Source organism: Octodon degus, unplaced genomic scaffold, assembly GCF_000260255.1.
Source record: "Octodon degus isolate 3935 unplaced genomic scaffold, OctDeg1.0 scaffold00288, whole genome shotgun sequence".
NCBI classification, from domain to species: Eukaryota; Metazoa; Chordata; class Mammalia; order Rodentia; family Octodontidae; genus Octodon; species Octodon degus.
The window spans coordinates 962,894-979,377 of NW_004524864.1; the positions used below are offsets into that span (position 1 = coordinate 962,894).

The 16,484-nt window shown below is 39.5% G+C and overlaps 1 protein-coding gene across 2 annotated transcripts; it reads left to right on the forward strand.

Moving 5' to 3' along the window:
- Positions 1-758: 758 nt before the first annotated feature.
- On the forward strand, positions 759-11,945 carry Klrg1 (killer cell lectin like receptor G1). 2 transcript variants are annotated; one of them, XM_004647146.2, is made up of 5 exons: positions 759-902; positions 2,283-2,387; positions 4,721-4,890; positions 10,596-10,696; positions 11,018-11,945. In XM_004647146.2, the coding sequence occupies exons 1-5, from the start codon at positions 815-817 to the stop codon at positions 11,127-11,129; spliced, it is 576 nt and encodes a 191-aa protein (XP_004647203.1). In that variant the 5' UTR covers positions 759-814; the 3' UTR covers positions 11,130-11,945. The 2 variants fall into 2 exon arrangements, with proteins under 2 accessions (XP_004647203.1, XP_023563168.1); XM_023707400.1 differs by lacking the exon at positions 2,283-2,387.
- The last annotated feature ends 4,539 nt before the right edge of the window (positions 11,946-16,484 follow it).

A 16,484-nucleotide genomic window follows, 5' to 3' on the forward strand; every position in this document is an offset into this window, starting at 1 on the left:
AAGATAGCTTAGATAGCTAAGCTTACTAAAGTGCCTGGTTATGCCAACATAGGTAAGTGCAGGGACTGCGGTTCGATCCCTGGCAACACTCCCCCCCCCCCCCCACGGCAGGCTGAGCCACAGAGTCCAGGTGTCATGGTGCATGCCTGTAATCCCAGCACTGGTGAGGCTGAAAGCCTCCTGCTTTCACTGTGAGTCCAAGCTGCAGAGTGAGACCCTGTAACAACTAAATACATTAAAAAGAAAAAAGTAAACAGAATACAGTTGGAAAAACTTGTTTTGGGGAGGGACAAGCATATGTTGTTTTTACAAAATATAACTGAGCAGTGGTCCATCTCTCCCATGATTCTAATGTACATGTGGCTAACGGTTTATTTCTCTATCATTTATCACTTCTCAAAGGTCCACAAAATGGTGAAATCAGTCCCATTTTTCTTTACATCTATCTTTCTAGAAGGAAAAAAAGCAGAGAAAAAAAATCTGAGATAAATGCTAGAGACTCTTCATTTTTATCCTAATGTCCTTAATTGTGGGATTTGAGAATCATTGTTTCCCCTTGCTCAGTAGGATGAAGAAAGATTGACAATCCTTTAAGATATATTTTATGAGCCTCTAGGAAGTGTGGCTGAGCAAACCAATTTTTTAAGCATATTTCAATATCAATTTCTATAGGCAGCCCCAGAATCTGAATCACTTCCTGAAAAATTACTTCTGCTTTTGTCAAGTTTCCTGTTGCCAGCTGAGAGACTAGGCTGTCTTCTCACTGCCCCACATCTAGGACCTAACTGTTACCACTGAGTGCAAAAGCTGGCAGATGGAGAGACGTGACAGTGCCATCTATTCTACTGTAGAGCTCCCCACTGTAGTCGAGGCCCAGGATGACTGCAGACTACAGCGAAAGGGTGAGTTAACTGAGTGAACATGGAAGATGGCAGAGGAGTGTAGGTCAGGCATGAAGGAAGGGTAGAGTAGATTTGATGTAGTGGGTACAGGAAAACTGAAGATTATTTGAAGAATTATTTTGAGTTCAGCTTGAAGTCTTGCACTGGACTGTAGAAACTGGGTATAAGGTATAGAATATCTCAGGTTTCAGATCTCAGGTAAATTCATTTCAATCTTTCCCATCTAGGAGCTTATCTAATGCCAGATGAGGGCAGTACCATTATTCTTTATTGCTCTTGCATTAAAGCAAGAACTTTGTTGGAGAGTTTTTATCTCTATTCATGTTTAGAGGAGACTTGGTCCAGCTGTGTAAATTGGAGGTATCTTTATTTTTCTGACTATAAAATGAGAAAGACACCAATGATTTTTCTAATGGGTAACAGTAAGACTTTATCAGCATTGAAACTGTCCATTTTGCCTCTCCAGAGATAAACAATGTTATCAGCTTCTTAGTGATACTTGCAGAGATATTGCTACACCCTGTTCTGAGGAATATTTCTTTCTTTCTTTTTTTTTTTTTAATCTTTCTTCTCTTTATTTATTTATTTTTATTTTTTTGTTTTTTTGGCGGAACTGGGGATTGAACTCAGACCCTTGTGCTTGCCAGGGAAGCGCTTATTCCACTGAGCCATCTCCCCGGCCCCCCATGAGGAATGTTTCTTATCCTTAACCACATATTTTAAAAATCAGTTCAAACAAGAAAAAAAAACAACAACGACATTTCTTTGTTACAAGTGGCATATTTACTTTATGGTTATGTCAAAATGAATTTGTTCTTTGGTTGTTAGTGAACAGCTTCACATATAAGACATTTTGTGCATCTATGAATATTGGTAGGGAAAATGTCTCAAAGAGAAATTGCTGGGCTAAAATGTAAATGCCTTTGCAATTTTGGAAAATGGGGTCAAATTATTGTACAAATTGTGAAGAAGTTACACCAGTTTATATTCTTACCAAAAAATATAAGCCATAATTTAAATGGAAATTTTTCTTTTTTTTTCTTTCTTTGTTTTCTTTTTTCTTTCTTTCTTTTTTTTTTGCGGTACCAGGGATAGAACTTAGGATCTTGCACATGCCAGTCAGGTGCTTGTGCCGCTGAGCTGTCCCACAGGCCTGAAAGTTTTCTTTAACAGGATGAATATAACATTTTCCCTGAGGTAGTTGTTGGGTATCTAGGACTTTAAGTAAGTTCCTGACATCTGAGAAAGGAATCTGAGACCTCCGCCTTGGTTCTTTCTAGGCAAAACTACTTTGAAGATCCCAGATACCCTACTCTGCTTTCTCTTTTCTTTCAGCCTTTCCTCAGACTCAGGATTTTGCTTTGGGTTCTGTTTTTGCAGCGCTTCCTTCTAGGTCTTGTTTTTTCTGTCTTGTGACAATAGCTATGGGGCTTTTGAACATACTCCTTATGAGTCTGCTGCTGTACCACCAGATTCTGTGCCACGGTGAGTGATGACTTAAAATTCATATGTCATTTTATCCTTTTAAAATTATAAAATAATGCCACATCACATAGAATTTGAAGAATGAATAGATAATCTCAATAAAATAAGTTATTAGCTGTACACAATTGTTTTCTCAATATGGCCTCATTTTGACTAACGTACTTAACATTTATTTTCTTAACATAATTGCAATCAAGTCCTCTTAAATCACTTCTGTAATTTTGCTTTTTCAAAACAAAACAATAATTCTGATCATGAGCTACCTATAGTTTTGTATATTGCTTTTAAATTTCATATTGTCATAAACCTGTTCCTACTATAACATTTATCATGATAATGAAGTTATAATACTAATGGTGTTTATCCTACATAATAGATGTTGCATAATTAATTTAACATTCTGACTTTTTATTTTTTTTCCTGTTTAAGAGCTTTCCTAGGTTTAGTTCTTTTTTTTTTTTTTTCTTGTGGAACCAGGGATTGAATTCAGGCCCTTGAGTTTGTTAGGCAAGTGCTTATTCTACTGAGCCATCTCCCTGGCCCCCAAGGTTTAGTTCTTCTAGAGCATAAAGGGCATTATCAGAGGGCTCTCGGTTTATTGTTTCACAATCTAGAGTGCTCACTTGGCTCATGCTATGGAGGATGATTGCTTGTACAGAAATTGCTGACCCAGCTCACATAGAATTAACTCCTGGGATTCTAAGGGTTTAGCCCCAGGCTCTACCTGGTACTCATGGCCTATGTTTGACAGAAAAACTCTTAGGGATGTAAGAGATTTCTGAAGCAGGGGATGGGAAGTATCACAATTGTATGGAAGAAAAGTATAAATCTGTAAAATGCCAACTTAATAGCTGGTCCACAGAAGGCTATGCTGGTCCCCAGCAGGCCTCTCCTCAGGAAACTACCTCATCTTTATAAGAAAAAGGACTACTGCCCACTTTTAACCCCCAAAAGGTGACTAGTTTTACAGTCAGTCTTGTAATTGTATATCTAAACATCTGCTCACTTGGTGCAAGGGGTCACCTCTGCCCACTGGAGGACTGTCCTCCTGGGGAGATTATGTAAGCATATTTCAGAGAATCTGATTTGGAGTTTTCTCAAAACCTTAACATGTTTCATTCTCTTTTTTTTTTGGGGGGGGAAGGGTCTACGAAGGGCTTACAGGGTGTTCAGGGTCTCACCATTAGATCAGACTCGTAGTGATTCTCCTGTTTACAGCCTCCCAAGTGCTAGGATGCAGCTGCGCAGCACCACACCCAGTCTCAATCACCATCTCAGCTCCCCCGGTGGTGGGGGTGGGGTGGGTGGGGCTGGCACAGCAAGCCTGGGGACTGAATCCCAGGACCCTGTGCCTGATTGCAGGTGCTTTAATCCGCTGAGCTATTTGGACAGCCTTCCTGTTTCATTCTGACAGGAATACAATACAATCATTTTAACAGTCTGGGTGGAACCAGGCATGCTGGTACACTCCTGTAATCCCGAGCACCTGCGAGGTTGAGACAGGAGGATCTCTGCCAGTTTGAGACCAGCCTGGGAGCTGCAAAAGTGAGCACAAGGCCAGCCCGAAATGCATAGCAAGACCCTGTCTCAAAAACCAAACCAAACCAAACCAAACCAATCCAAACCAAACCAAACCAACCAACCAACCAACCAACAACAACAACAACAACAACAACAACAACAACAAGACAGAAAGAAAAAAGAAAAAGAAAAACCAGTCGGGATCATCTGTATTTGAGTCCTGAGTGAAGAGAATTTTGTCACTTTTCACTGTCAGAAGTTTTTAGTAAATATTTTTTGCTGATCTATAAGTATGTTGCCCAATTTCCAGTGTTATAGATAATCACATCTGGGATAATTAACATTTTAGTCTAGTTGTTTGTCCTTTCTGCTCTTTCTTTTTCTCATCATTATGTAGGACGTGAAGAGAACAGGATGGACCTGCCTGACTGAGTTAGTGTGCACCGTGCTGCGCGTGTGCGGAGCATGTGCAGACAGCACGCAGGGGTGCGTCGGGCAGGGATCAGCTCTGCTGTCTGGCCTGCATCAGTGTGCTCAGAGATGTTTTTTTAGCATGAGTGGTGTTCTCTCCCCCGGCCCTCAGGCAAATTGTGCTGCATCTTCTCCCCTGCTCCTTCATCCTTGCTCCATGGAGTGTGACCCAGTGCTGATGGAGTTGGAGGCCATGCGCTGTTATGTATTTCTTCAGACCTTAACCTGAAAGGTGGTAGAACAGGGAAGACTGGGAATGCCATCTCCCCATATCACTCCTTTTTCACTTTCAAGGCTGTTGACTCCAAGAACATGTGAACCATCTTCCTCTTCCTTTCTAGGTCTCCATGGTTCCACTCGTGCCAGCTGTCCTAGCTGCCCGGACTTCTGGGTGAAATATGGTAACCACTGTTATTATTTCTCAGTGGAGAAAAAGGACTGGAATTCTAGTTTGGAATTCTGCACAGCCAGCGATGCACATCTCCTTAGGCTTATGGACAATCAGGAAATGGTAAATAAAAGCATTTATAAAATGTAGGTTTTTAGTCAGCTATGGTGCTGTGCACCTATAATTCCACGAATCTGAGAGGCTGAGGCTGAAGGATTAGTGGATTGAGCTCAGGCTGGGCAATGTAGTGACTTCACGAGACACTGCTTCCAATATTTCAAAAAGGTGTAAAGGTCATGGGTTCAATCCACATACCAAACACTACAGACAGACTGACTGACTGACTGACTGACTGACTTTTCTTTGGTGCTGGGATTTTTTTTAAAATAAATTTTTATTTGTGTGTGTGTGTGTGTGTGTGTGTGTGTGTGTGGCCAGCTCAGCCCACCAGGGGGCAGGGCTGGCATGTGGTGCTGGGGGATTGAACTGCGGTCCCTGTGCTTTGCTAAACTTGTTCTAAGTAGGTGCTTTAGACCACTGAGCCATCTCACCAGCCCCTGGTGCTGGGATTTAACCTAGGACTTTCACAGTGAACTACATCTCAAGCCCTTTTTATTTTGAGACAGAGGCTGTCTAAATTGTGAAACTGTCCAGGGTTCTAGCCTGTGATTTTCCTGCCTCAGCCTACCAGACTGCTGGGGTTACAGGCTTGTGTCACCATGCCTGCCTCATTAAATGTTTTCTTTTTAGTGTTTGCCTTTCATTCATTAGAGTTCAGTCAGTTTTAGACTGGGAACAGTGTTCAGAAATTGGGGATAAAAGGAGGAAGGGAGGAAGGGAGAGGGGAGATGGGAGAAATTGTGTGCTTGAATACATGGAGAGTTCAGAGTTCAGGGGAGATAGTGGGCTCTCTATCCCTGCAGGCTTCTCCAATCCTTCTTGCCTATCCCGCAGTCCCTTTTTTGAGAAGTCTCTTCCAGTCTTGGGTATCTCAAGATGGTTACAAGGAACTAACACCTTGGTATAAAAATCAATCAGCTTTAATTAGAATGAATATGAATATGCACATTGAAAGTAAGAAATCTCAGTCAGATTTTTAGTGCTAGTTTCATGCTTACTTTTACATTTGATACTACTGTTTTCTTTTTTGAGTAGAACCAGATCACAGATCTGTTTATTAAGAATTTAACTATATTAACCCCTGGGGAAATCCAGAGAGGCAATTACTCTAAAGCAGTTAAGAACATGTGGGCCTTATATTTCATAACTTCCCATATTAAGAAAAGATTTAAGCATCTAGATTCTTGTTTTGGTCAAAGCAACACTTACTCATTTGAAATTCTGGGTAGACTCTAAGCTCCACGTCAGTCCCTCTCTGTGGCTTGCCCTTTGTGCTGAGAGGCACAATGCACAGAGTCTGCGTAGTAGATGTGCACTCTGTGTTTTATCAGGTCCTGACAGCAGTGGCCTGGCTCTCCAGACCTCGTTGCTCCACCTACTAGGCTCATTCTCCTAGAGCTGCTACCAAGGATGTGAGCTGACTAAAGTCAGTAGCAGAAGTGAGCAACGGATTTAAGACACTGCAGCCTTGCAAATGCCAGCAAATGGGAGCAAGGGTCGTGGTGCAGGACATTGCCTCAGAAAGTTGGGGCTCAGCAGCTGCTCAAATTATGCATGCTGGTGATACTGCTTAAAAATACAGAACAAAATTTTAAAATAATGTGTATTCTGACTTTCTTGAGTTTTGGACACCCTGTATTTTATGTTCTGCTTTTAGTATGTAACTTTCTTTCTTGCTTGCTTGCTTGCTTGTTTTCTTGAGGGAAAGGGGATTGAACTCAGCACCCTGTGCTTGCCAGGCAAACACTTATTCTACTGAGCTATCTCCCCAGCCTGTAACATTAGTTCATTCTTTCTTTTCCTTTTCTAGCACCAAATTAGTGCAGGTAATTTAAAAATTTGCAAACTTTTACTTTTAGAAATTATTTATACAGGTTGTATTATTCTATTACTGCTTAAATCTTTTCCTATTCTTAAACAAAATTCTACCTATGTATAATTTTTATGAGCCATGAGCTTATGTGTATGGGTTATTTTTTCTTGGGATCATTTGTGTGATATATTCACTAAAAATGAGTTGGATAATCAAAAGATATGACTCATTTAGTAGTTTTTGGATAGTATTGCTTTTTCCTTGATATGTGTTGAAATAACTTACACTTCATGAACCATGTTGACTTTGAAAGTTTAAGGAATATGTTTGTGACTCAATAATATTTTAATTTCAATTTAAAAATATTACATATAAAATTGTGTGTGCATAAGGTTATAAATATTAACTAAAAAAGGAAAAGGAAAGAAAAATGTACACAAATTAATTTTTTGGATTCTGTTTTTACCTCGTTGTTGCTTTTAGTTTTTGTGATTTTTCTTTCTCAAAGACAGGCAAATGTTACAAATTCAATTTGAAATGACACCCGCCTGCTATACTTCACACCCTTGCTGGGGGACAAAAATCTAGGTTAATGCCCTTATTTGTACTTTTATGCTATTTTTCTGTAGTCACTCACACTCACTGACATTCTCCACACCCGCACACATATGCATGCGCTATCTGAAGATGTAGGGGTGTGGCTTAGAATTGTACAGGTCTGAGAACATTTGGTGAGCACAGGGATTTATTTTTTAATTTTTATGGATTTTATTTTATTTTTTTTTTTTAGGGAAGGGTATACAGGGTGTTCAAGCTTTCACTACTAGATCAGATTCGTAGTGATCTTCTTGTTTATAGCCGCCGAAGAGCTGGGATTACAGGTGTGCACCACCGCAACCATTCTCAATTGGGTCTCAGCATGCCCCGAGGGCAGGGCCAGCAAGGCAGGCCCAGGGATTGAACCCCCAGCCTCTGCGCCTGCTTGCAGGTGCTTTAATCTGCTGAGCTGTTTGGCCAGCCCTAGGGATTAAATTTTATAAATGGGCATTATCTAATCCCAGCTCTTGAAATACTACTTGAACTTTCTGAGGATGTCTTTATTCATTTCTGTGCTTTATTATTTGCCATTCATCTTGGAAGGACAAGATAAAGGAATGGAAAATCAGATGGAGAAATGAGAAAACATTCAGCTCATCCCAATTTAAATAATTTAAAAAAGCAAGCTGGTTTCATTTCTCTTACTCATTTTTCTTTTTTTTCTTTTTTTTTTTTTTGCTCCGAATGCCCTCAGGGCAGGTTTGGCTGGCTTGAGTTGTGGGGATCGAACCACAGCAACCTGAGCCTAACTGCTTTGTTGAAGCAGCCACTTAAAGAACTGAGCTAAGGGGCAGGCCCCTCTTACCCATTTTTCTGTGTTCAGACTATCTCTCTGCTCCCAACATAAACAGTTTAGTCCTGCATGGGGGTAGACACTGCCAAATTTGTGTTTAAGTATGCATTAGTCTCTTGCAATGTAACACCTGACTCTATAATCTTTTGTTCAGCGACTCCTTACTGAACATAGTTTCATAACTTCAGGTGTTGGGGTTATTGTAAGCACTGCAGTGCTTATGTCTGTTAGGCAGAAGAGACAGATAACAAAAAGGTAAGCAAATAAGCATGGTGCTGTGTTGTATTCTTTAAAGGAAAGGAAACTGCATACTATGATAGTGAATGTGCGTATTGCTTCAGAGGGGCCAAGGAAAGAAGGCCCTACTTTGGAGGAAATGCTTGAGGTGAGCGTGGATGACAGTAGTGTGAAAGCCTAGGAGAAAGGAATGGGAAAAGCTGTGCAAAGACTCTAAAGCAAGAATATGCTTGGCATAGTAAAAGGACAGAAAAGGCTCAAGGGGCTGGAACTCAGTGAGCAAAGGGTTGCCAAGTCTAGGTCATGCAGTGCATTGTATATATGGAAAAGATTTTATAGTTTTATGTTTGAAAGACAGTGAGGCGAGAATAGTTGGAAAATCACCCAAAAGACTTCCTTACCTCTGGTAGCATCTTTACTGTGAGTGCAAAGGTGTTTTAGGCACCTGTTGACTTTGTAGATTTTATGCCTCTTTTGCTGGTGAAAGATCCAATTGGATAAAGGGAGATAGATAGTTAAGAGCAGAGCCCATGAATTCTAATTCTTCAACAGTTACCTTTTACAAATAGAATAAAAATGACAGCAAGATGGGGCTGAAGGCAGAAATTAAAAATTTTATATAAAAGCCTGCCCAGGATGCCTGCCAAGGCCAAGCAGACATGTCTGGCAAGCCCAATAATAGAACACTCCTTTTGTATAAACTTCTGTCTTTATGGCCTTTGTGTAACTGATGGCCTTGCAGTGTGACTTCAAATATGATGGGACACTCCTGCCTTTATGTAACTCATGCACTTGTAACTGATGGCCTTGCAACATAACTTGTTTAAACTCCCTTAGCAACCCATGATGTCATCTGGTCTTCCAACCATAATGTGCCAAGAATGCCTTTATACCTCCCCATTTGCCCTCCCTATAAAAGCCCCCAAGCCCTGCAGGTGGGGGTGGGTTGTCTAATTCTTTGGGACTGATCCCAGTCAAGCCCACCGGTATAAAGAAACTGGCTCCTAAACCTTCTCAATGCTGTTTCTTCCTAAGTTTTGTTTGTATTCTGCAATAGGACATCTGATGGTATCAAAATATATATAAAAAGTTGAAATTTTATTGCTCAAGAAAGCAAGATGTTTCTGGATAAAAGTGACTATTTTCTCCCAAATAAATCACTCAACTCTTTATATTCAAATTCACTTTATTGAGCTGTCATTAGAAAATACTGAAAGTGAAATTATTCATTATACTAACACCAGCTCTTACAGCACAATTAATCTTCTTGGGTTTACCCTTTATCTAACTTGTCTTACAGAAGTGATTTCCTTAAGGTATAAACTTCTACTACATTTGATTGTAAAGTTGTATAGAGAAAGGCATCTTTTAACTCTGTTCCCCTGGGTAGCAGGGCTCACAGAGGTGGTGCAGTCAGCTTAGCTTTCCCTTGGGCTGGTTCCCTTAAGAACTTGCTTTTTGTTCTTGTCATATACAAGGTTGATGAGGACTTGAAACACGAGAGTTTAATGTGGAGCACACAAGTATACTGCTACCAGTTTAACCCTAATTTCTGTATTCAGTGATGATGACAAGAAAGGCGACTGCTTCTGGAATGATGTTTGTCTTTTCTTTTGAGTATCTATCACATGTTCCATCTAATTAAGAAGGAAGTTGCAGTGGAAGAGAGAGGCATAACATTATCTTATCTGTCACATTATAAGAATGTAATTACAGACATAAAGGCCATTTCTAGAAAACTGCTCTGCTTTGCAAAAATAGATCTGTAGAATTAGAAATTAAAGGAGGAGTAAGTTATTTAGACTGGTGCTTGATCTAGCTTAGGCTGCTATAATAAAAATACTGCAGAGTGGTGGAGCTAAACAACAGCCATGTTTCTCACAGTTCTGGAGACTGTGGGGTCTGAGTGCAAGGTGCCGGCAGATTTAGTTCCCTAATAAAGCTCTCTTCCAGTTTGCAAAAGGCTGCCTTTTCACTATGTTCTCATTTGGAGAGAGCTCTGGGCTTTCCCTACTACAAGGACGTGAACCCCATCCTGGCAGTGCCACCGTCAGCAGCTCACATGAATGTGATTACTCCAGAAGGTTCCATCTTCAGACACCATTACACTGGGGGTACAGCCTAACATATAAATTTTAAGGTGTCAAAAGTATTCAGTTCTCAACTGTGGTCATAAAGGAAGGTATAAGAAGTAATTGCATAACAGACAGTCTCTTAGGTTTTCTTCATCTTTCTCATCTCTCTTCAACCTCTTCAATTCTCCTTTAGAGCCATATCCAACATTTAATCAATAAAGACTATTACTGGATTGGTTTGAGGAAAAATTCTAGTTGGAGGTGGGAAGATGGATCAGCTCTAAACTTTTCAAGGTAAAGGGCTTCAAAGGAGGGGTGAGGGAAGAAAGAAGAGATAGGAAAGAAATAATTGGGGGCCTTGGGAAATAAATGAAAGACAGAAGGCAGACCAGAGATGAAAGAGGGAGGAGAGGAAAAGAGGAGCAAGGGATGAAGGGCAAAAATGAAATGATGATATCTTCAAGAGAGGCTAAGTAACAGTTTTTATTTTTCTGCTGTTTTGGGAGCTGAGGTATCTGAATAGGAAGAGAGGATTTGCTCAGTTTTTATCCCTTTGTGCTTTTCCTTTCCTGCGTGTGTTGCTAGGAATGATGGATTTTTTCTGATTTTTTCTAGGGTTTCTTCTAACAGCTTTGTACAGAGGTGTGGTGTTATCAACGTACATGGTCTCCAAAGCTCTAGCTGTGAAGTTCCTTTACAGTGGATCTGTAAGAAGCTCAGGCTTTGATGGATGGCCACTCGATCCTGAGCCTCAGATCTGTCGCATTTCCTTAAAAAGAAGGAACTGGCCACTGGGATGTTGGGCCAGCCACAAATATATATTTAGTGAGCGCCAAACCTGTAAGACAGGGCACTGTATGGAAGATTAATGCTGCTTGCTAGGGACTGACGCTTCACTGATGGATTGTCTGTGAGATTATTTAGCCACAAGATTAATGATTTACAGCCTAGATTTAGGTAAATTTATGAACTAGATAGAAGCTTGTCTTTAGGTGTTCATTCTATCAATTCATGCTGGCTGCCTTTCACTACTTGTGTCACCTCTGTCAAACATATTTTTTCCTTCATCAGCAGATTAATGCATAAAGAAAATGTGTTCTACTCAGCTATAAAAATGAATGAAATTTTGTCATTTGCAGTAACATTGATGAGTGGGAGGACGTTATATTAAAAGAAATAATCCAGATACAGAAAGACAAATCCTTTATGTTCTTACTCATGTGTGTAAGCTAAAGAAAAGTTGATCTCACACATTTGGAGAATAGAATAATAGTTGCCAGAGGCTAGGAAGGGGACAGGGTAACAGAGAGAGGTTAGTTTACAGATTTGAGGAATAATTTCTGGTATTCTGTGACTATAGTTAGTAATAATTTATTATGGACTTCAAAATAGTTGGAAGAGAGGACTCGGAATGCTCCCCTGTGTTTGAGGCCATGGATGTGCTATTCACCCTTGCTTGATCATTACAATTTTATACATGCAGTGAAATTCCACTTTAAAGACTTCTCCAAATACAGCCTCTCTAACTGCAGTGGAACAACCATCTCTGACATAACAAAACAAAAAAGGTGGATATGTTGGGAGCCATGGAAGCTAGGAAATCTATCAAATGTGTGTAGGTGGGACTAGACCTCAGTGCCTAAAGCAAACAAGCTACCTCAGTCCTGAGATAAACATCCTGCCTGGTTAAGGTCAGCTATTAGTCACTAGAAAACCTTGTGTCACATGTTACTAACTTTGCAAAAATATAAATAAAATATTGTTTTGCTGTGAAAAAAATATATGTATACATAAAATAGTTGGGATAGATATACAGGTACTTTCTCTTAGCTTGTTGAAAAGAAAGGTTTTTACTAATATTGTTTAGACAAAATATCATGTCTGCATCTTGTCCTCTGAATAACTACTATGAAGACAACAATATGCAGTGTATTAATTATTGTAACTGTCATACTAACCTATTTTGAAACTGTTTCATTGCTATTTTATCTTTTTCTCTCATTGAAATAAATAAAAAACATACAAGTAAAAGAAGTCCCACATTATACCCTATACATATGTGTAATCATTTTATATTAATTAAAAATAAAAACCAAATAAGGCAAACAAAAATTTAAGCATAGGTCTTTCTATGTTATATTTTGAGCTAACCTGAAGAAATATGTAAATACATACTACTGCTAGTATACTATTATGTATAACATGTATATGTACAGTGCATGCAGAGAGATTTTATGTGTGTTAATGGATTAACATGTCAATTGTTCCTATTCATATACATTTATCCAACAGTAGCCCTTTATAGATGAAGTTTCATTCTAAACCATAAAGCTGTGAGAATATACATTGTGAAAATAGGTGTGATGGGTGAGGATGACTGGTAATTTCTGCACACTTACCTAAAGGTTACACTTGAATAAATCTGATTTTTCTGAATATGCACAGATGTGGTTGAATAAGCCAACGTGTTAATGTATATTTTTAAGCAGTCAGTATGTCCTTTGCATATTAATTCCGTGATAGTCAATCTGACCAGGCATTTTCATAGAGGAAATTTTACAAAAGCAGTGTATGTGGTTGAGGCCTCATAAATGAGAAAAAGTTTATTATTCCTTGTAGTAGAGTTTGGCACCATTAGACAAGGTGCTGTTTAAAGATGTAAGAAGCAGTAATGAAGTCACCCAGATTCTGTCTTGTTGGTGACACTGTATATTGTCCATTGTTTGTCTTCATCCTTCACATGTTTTAAAGAACATGCAATGTATTTTCTGACACTGTATTCTAAACACCTGAAATAGTGCTTACCACCAGTGAATATTAAATAAATAAATGGATGATTACAAGTAAATATTTAAAAATACTTATTCTAGTTGTTCATGGTAGCTCATATATTAGAGGGGCTAAAAGAAAGAGCAGCATGCTGTCCCAATTCTAAGTCACTGATATAAGCATCAGTTTGGGGCTTCAAAAGCCTCCACTGGCCAGTTTACTCTGAGTATCATGCTGATAGCAGGAGGAAGTAGAAACAAGCTCCCATCCCTGCAGTCTCTAAATGCAGAGATAACCCTAATAAACTGATGTGGTGGTACTGAGTACCACTGTGTTAAGGATACAATATCAGTGCTTCCACTTAGATCATGGCTTGGCCTCTATAGGGCACACAAATTCATTTTTTTATTTTTAAGAAAAGCAAAAGGGTGCAAGAGGCCTTTGGATTGCCATCTGAGCAGGCCGGATGTGTGCAACCATCCTTTGTGGAGTTTAGTCCTCTTCTGAGGGTTTCTCACTTCTTATTCGCACTGGGTGTAGTTTTTCACAGCTTTGTCTTGCTTAAGGATGCTGCAGTGGAAATTGCAGCTCAGTTGCTAGGCATTTGTTGATTGCTTAGATGTATTCATTAGGGCAAGGGTTGGTTATGACTCGATGCTTTTGCCTTGTCTAGTGAAATAGATTGGTTAAAATTAAAAATTTAAAATTTGCTGCTAGTGCTTAAGTTCTACTGCTTAAGCTTATGCCTTTGGTGAATATTGTTCAATAAATTTATTGAGAAATTGCAGTGTTTGGAATAAGACATATAGTGAAGCTATTAACAGAGGAGCAACAAAATTAAAATGAAGAAAAGAGAGAGAGAGAGAGAAAGAGAAAGAGAAAGAGTGGGAGAGAGAGAGAGACCCCAAGACCCTCTGTAGAGGCCACAGCTTTTTCACAGCTGAAGGGTTCAGTAGCAAAAGTGGACATAAGATCTTATAATCCTTGCATTGTTGTAAGAACATAGGTGGTTGTTGATTTTATTTTAAAATTATTTTACTGTACTTTGATAAATAATTCTTTGGGCATCAGGTACAGTGATTAATCAAACTCCAATACTGGTACAGTAAGACTTCAACCCTGGAGCAACACAATGACCCTACTTTTGGCACCATTTTTCTGTATTAGTCACATTTCCTCAGCTGAGATAAAAATATTCAACAATCACAACTTGAAGGAGGAAAAGTTTGTTTTGGTTCATGGTTTAAAAGGGCTCAGTCCTTGACTGGCTGGCTCTAAAGCTGAAATAGCCATGAGAAGGAGGAGGAGGCACAGCCAGGCCAAGAACACAACACTTTAGGTCACACCTCCCTGAACCCTCTCTTCCAAAAAGACCCCACCTCTTAACAGCACATTCAGTTGTGAATTTCATGGATGAATCCTCCATGAGTTAGTTCCTCCATGATGCAGTCACTTTCTAAGACCCACCTCTGAATACATGACATTCTTTGGAGTACATTTCTTTTGTCTTTTTGAGACAAGGTTTCACTATGCAGTTCAGGCTGGCCTTAAACTCACTCTGTAATCTAGGCTGGCTTCAAACATGCAGCAGTCCTCCTGCCTCAGCCTCCCAAGTGCTGGGATTATAAGCATTTACCACCACACTTGACAGGGAGCTGGGGGGTGCATTTTAAAACTATACCATAGCAAGGTTTAAATCTTAAATGTCTCCAAAACCTCCAGGGTTGTATTGAGAGGTGGAGCTTGTAGATGATTAAAAGGTCTTTAACTTCATCAGTGGATCGATCCACTGATGATTTCATAATTTTTTAGCATTATTCAGAAGGGATAGAAACTTAGAAGGTGGAACCTAGTTGATGGCAGTGGGTCACAGAGATGAGCCCCTTCTCTCTCTCAGTCTGCCTGCCTCCTCCTTTTCTCTCCCTTCTGGCCATCACAAAGTGAGCAATTTTGCTCCCCCATGCCCTTTCACCATGATGTATGGGTCTCATCACAGGCCCAGAAATAAGTGAGCTGGTCAAACATGGGCTGAAACCACTGGAACTCAAACCAAAATTAATTTTTTCCATGTAGTTGCTTTGCTTGGCTATCTTGTCAAAAGAGATAAAAACTGGCACGTGTGTACTGTATGATTCTGTAGAACTTTATATAGTATTTTAAATGGTGCAATCCAATTGATAGTGACAGAAAGTAGGTGAGGAATTTCCTACCTGGAGGGAAGTACTTGAGGAGAAAAAGAAAAGAATTTTTTTCCACAATTTTATTGAGAAACACATAGCAATGAGACAGTTTCAAACCAAATTGGTAGGGCAGTTTCAGTAATTAACACATTGCATACATTCTTCCTAGTGGTTAATTGCTGTACAAGATATGGACTTGATATCCTACTTACAAACACCATTAGAGATAAAATGGTACAATGTGGGGTTATAGGTGTGAGTGCTACATGCCCCCCCCCCCAGGGCAAGTTGCCTGCATACAATATAAGGGAGGGAAGCACTTATTCCACCGAGCCATCTCTCCTGCCCCCCAGTTTTCTTTTAAAAATAGAAGTTAATGTGTAGAATTTCCATCTTGACTAACTCTATGCTGATATCTGTGATCTAAGCAACTACATTGAGGATAGCAATGTGTAACACAAAAATCATGCTTGACTACTTGTCATCTTGGTCTTCCAAACGCATACCATTGCTAATGTCATATCGATTACTCCCTTTAAAATATTTTTTTTTTTTTTGTATTTTAGGGAAGGGTCAACAGGGTGTTCAAGGTCTCACTACTAGATTGGACTTGTAGTGATCTGCCTGTTTACAGCCTCCCAAAAGCTGGGATTACAGGCGTCTACCACCATGCCCAGTCTCAATTGCTGTCTCAGCTTGCCCCAGGGGTGGGGCCAGCACAGCAGGCCTGGGGATCAAACCTTCAGCCCCTGTGCTAAAATAAGTTTTTAAAAAAAGGTAATAAAAGAAAAAAAAGAGAGACAACAAAAATTTAAGATTTCTTGAAAGCAAGCAGTAACATTCAATCGTATGTCCAATGTTACATGACTATATCTGTTAATCTGAGCAACAGATTTGACAATAAAAATAGATAATATATCAACCAGTGTTGATCAGCTATTCCTGTTTTGAAAATCTGTAACATATGTATTGTTGTATGTTATCCTGTTTCTGTCTTTGTTTCTGATTTTTGTTCTTTTTTTTTTTTTTTATTTATTTATTTATTTTTGTGGTACAGGTATTGAACTTGGGACTCTGCCAGGCAAGACACTTAAGCTGCTGACCTTTCTCCTCGGCCAAGTTTATTTTCTTTT